Genomic DNA, 3598 nt, shown 5'->3' with positions numbered 1-3598 from the left:
GATGTCGGCAAAAATATCGACTGGAACCCCTGGCGCACAGCCCCACAGAGACAATCGCGAGCTTTCTCCCCTTTCTCGAAGCGAAATGAAGTGAAAATTCGCTGCGTCTGTCGCACGACCTGACCACTCGAACAAGAAGAAGTCAACTGAGTGCTTCGGTGACTTGAGAATAGGTGGCTGGGGTAGTTTGTGATTCTATTCCTGCTCGTTAACCCACACACACACCTCCGCCACTGGCCCACAATCACATATTCATAAGACACTTTAAACATCCGAGAGATACCTTGTTCAACTTCCGCATTAATGTTGATGGTTCTCAGTCGCAGCTCCTCATTCTCGTATATCATACCCCGCGAGGACTTTCTGTCGAGCTTTCGATTGGGCTTAACGCTGACATCACGACGACGTGCACGCAGCATACCCGCCCCACTGACACCCCCAACCCCAGCACTGGTAATCATTTTTTATTTAAAATTTTATCTGAAAAACTTGGGCCTCTCCCCTCCCTCCAGGTGCCGAGATCTTGCTCGTTCTGTTCCACCCCCCACTTCAACTCATCTCCCTTATCTCCAGGTTCATGGTTTTTTCTAAGAGTCTCGGAGGCCTCTTTTTCTCCATTAATTCACCTCAACCCCTCTCCCACAATTTTATTTCATCAGTTTCCGCTGGTATTTTTCTCTCCTGTTTTCTCCGCGCTTCGGCTGTATCTGAAATAAAATGAGACCACGGTATTTCATGTCTAGAGGAAAAATTATATGATAATTAAAGACGAGGGCAGGAGGCAATGCGAAAACATCGGTTTGTAAGTGGGGGGCAGCTGGAATTTTCCAGTCTAATCGATGCCGGAAACAAACAGCTCTGTATATTCGGTTTGTAGAAGTCGGGGGGGGGAATGTATTTGAAAACTACGGGGCATTTAATTTTAGATGGTGCGTCGATTCGATCGCACAGCCATCGAAAAAGAGTCTCTCGATGCACGTTCTTATACGCGGTAGCGCGATAAAAAAAATAAAGTACTGTGCTCTTTTTTCGCGTTCAATATTGCAAAGTGAAATAACATTTTCCGCCTTACCTCTGCCAGCACCACATACCCTCTATCCCTCCATTCTCTTTCACTCCTCCATCGCGCTTTTATTTTTACTCGTGAAATTTCGATCGAAAAACCAAGTCATTCGGATGGAAATGTATCCTTTCAACTGCACTCGTGGTGCTCCGTGTGAATTAAATTAATGACTTTCCTTCAGATGTGAAGTGGAAAGGGACTCGACATAATTTGATAAAGCCCCTCATTCTTCCCTCGCTCTCTTTGGTATTTCCCCTCACGTACACGTCCAGAATTTCAATTCCTTTTGTACAATTTTTTTTCACCTCCCCTCAGCAAACTCTTTTCCCTCATCCAACGATTTTGACTTTTTTATCCGTCTTGTTCTCAACTGCTCTGGTTCTGTCGCTGCGTTTGGCACTGGAGCAGAGACACGCGGCCTCTTCAATTTGGCGGGTTGGGAAAGAAAAAAAATTCTCAAATCCCCAACGAGCACGCGCCTCCTCGGCTTGGTCGGCATTAACTGCGTTCGAGTGAGCAACCAACCACACAGGCATTCTACCTCAACCTCATTTTTTCCCTTTCCCTCACCCCTGTCTTAACGCAAGTTCGCCTCACTTTTCGGTGCTTTCAAAGTACTGAACAGCATTTTCGATGGAAAAGTTGAGGCCGAGAGGGAAAACTGGCACATATACTATCAAACCAGACGGAATCACTGTGTCTTCATTCAGGCTTGGTTATACACATATTTATCATCCCCCTTCCTTCGTATTTTAACCCAGAGTCCAAACTACGTTATCTTGACGATCTAAAATTACCCGGACAAACTGAAAACACACTTTTCTGGCCTCCCTCGGCACCCCGCCTTCTCCACTTGCGTAGTTTGCGAGACTGGATTCATGAGACATTCCAATGTCCTCGGGAACGTCCAGAAGACAAAGGGGAAAGAGTTTTTAAATCGGGGGCGAGGGGGAGGGGCGGGGGAGGGTAAGGGTAAGGGTCACGTCCGACAACAGCGTCCGAGGAATTTCATCCAGGCGTCTGATATCCTTCGTCTATACTCACGCTTTTTTTTTTCGGTGTTTTTTTTTTCTTCGCGGAGAGTGGGCATTCTCGGGAGCTCTTTCTGGGTACACAGACTTCTGAAAAATGATCGGGGCGGGAGGGGTGATTCCAAGTTCATTGACTGGGAGAGGAGAATTTTCAGTTCGCGGAGTTTTCGGGGGTTTGAGGTGGGAGTATTTTTATTTTTAGTAATTTGTGAGTCAGTTTGAGGAATAATTGGTTGACTTGTCGTTATTTTGGAATATTTTTATAGGGATAGCGAATTATGAGTGACATTCGAACAGGAATTTTGCGGAAAATTGAGGAATTTTTCAGTATGAGAATCTGTGGAAAGTTTATACTAACGAAGTTGTTGAATATTTCACGAATTTCCGTGGGAAATTGAGGTAGAATTTACTATCGATTGAGTGAATTCGGTTTTGAAATCAATTGCGCTTGAATTTTCAGAATTTTTCAGTGTTTTTATTGGCATATGAAATTTACATTCGGTTTTGAGTGGATTTTTCCAGATGTGCAGGATTTCTGAGTATTTTTTTGTGATTTTTCAATGGATTCCATTCGTCGAAATAGTGTACAAATCACATTGTTGAGATAGAAGTCAAACTCAAGAAAATCTTTTCATTTTTTCGTCAAATTGAAATTCGAATGTGCACTGAATTCACCCAAAACCAAGTGATTGAAACCCCGGACGAAATTATCCAGAGTTATTCATAAGAGAAAACCTTCAATATTCCCCCAACTTTCATCGAAAACTCGAGGTGAAACTCCCCATCAATCCATCACCGCGCAACCAAAATCGCCCCCCTCATTCGACCGCTCCGAACATCTTTTTTCACCCACTCCGTGTACACACCGAAATTCCTTTAATCCAATCTCAAGCCTCACCAGAGAGCTTTGCATGCTAAACGTTCGCATAAATATGTGATAGCACGCGTCTACCTTCCACACACCCCCTCACCCCTCTCCCCACCCCCCCTCGACACCGACGATTGAGTCTAGATTGCACGCAAAGGGGGTTGGAATATTTAGTTGATGTTGGGAATGGGGCGTGATTCGTGATGCGGGTATGCAGCCCATTGCCATTTAAATTATTCCCTATCTGCGACACTTGTCTACTATGACCCAAGTGGGATAATTATCTCGGTGAATAATCGATACATTTTCCCTGAGTATATTTGTCGGTTCTAACACGTGACTATAAACGCCTACGGGGTGATTTCTCTCCACTCCTCTCCCCCGAGCCCTCGCAATCCCTTCGCCCCTTTGTAACGGTATCCTTATCCTAATTGGAGTGGAGTTTTCATTGGGTGGATTTACTTGATAAGTTTTTCACGTTAGATAACAGAAGGGGCGGCAGGGGGGAACGAGGGGGATGAAATTGAGCCTTATCCATTTCGCCGTGTCATCTCGTTTCATCAGGAGTGTATTCATCGTTGATTGGAATTTTTCTTTTGTTGTCGGTCGGCTGGAGGAGGGGGGAGGCGAGAGGGG

The 3598-nt window shown here is 45.0% G+C and overlaps 2 protein-coding genes across 3 annotated transcripts in view; one reads left to right on the top strand and one right to left on the bottom strand.

Moving 5' to 3' along the window:
- Positions 1 to 1640, bottom strand: part of LOC107038364 (apoptotic chromatin condensation inducer in the nucleus) — an 8509-nt gene extending 6869 nt beyond the window's left edge. The window contains exons 1-2 of one of the 2 annotated variants that reach the window (XM_015257415.2): positions 1073 to 1640; positions 284 to 707 (exon numbers count right to left, since the gene is read on the bottom strand). In XM_015257415.2, the coding sequence (XP_015112901.1) occupies positions 284 to 461 (178 nt within the window). In that variant the 5' untranslated portion in view covers positions 462 to 707; positions 1073 to 1640. The remainder of the gene's footprint in view (positions 1 to 283; positions 708 to 1072) is intronic. The other variant, XM_015257416.2, reaches the window with a different exon arrangement.
- LOC107038367 overlaps positions 1 to 3598 on the top strand; it is a 48543-nt gene that overhangs the window by 35531 nt on the left and 9414 nt on the right. The gene's annotated exons all lie outside the window — the stretch shown is intronic.

The sequence above is a fragment of the Diachasma alloeum genome, unplaced genomic scaffold (genome assembly GCF_001412515.2).
Source record: "Diachasma alloeum isolate Michigan unplaced genomic scaffold, Dall2.0 Dall_scaffold_00280, whole genome shotgun sequence".
In the NCBI taxonomy this organism is placed as follows: domain Eukaryota; kingdom Metazoa; phylum Arthropoda; class Insecta; order Hymenoptera; family Braconidae; genus Diachasma; species Diachasma alloeum.
Note: the sequence above shows the minus strand (reverse complement) of the source record. Positions and strands in the feature narration are given on the sequence as shown.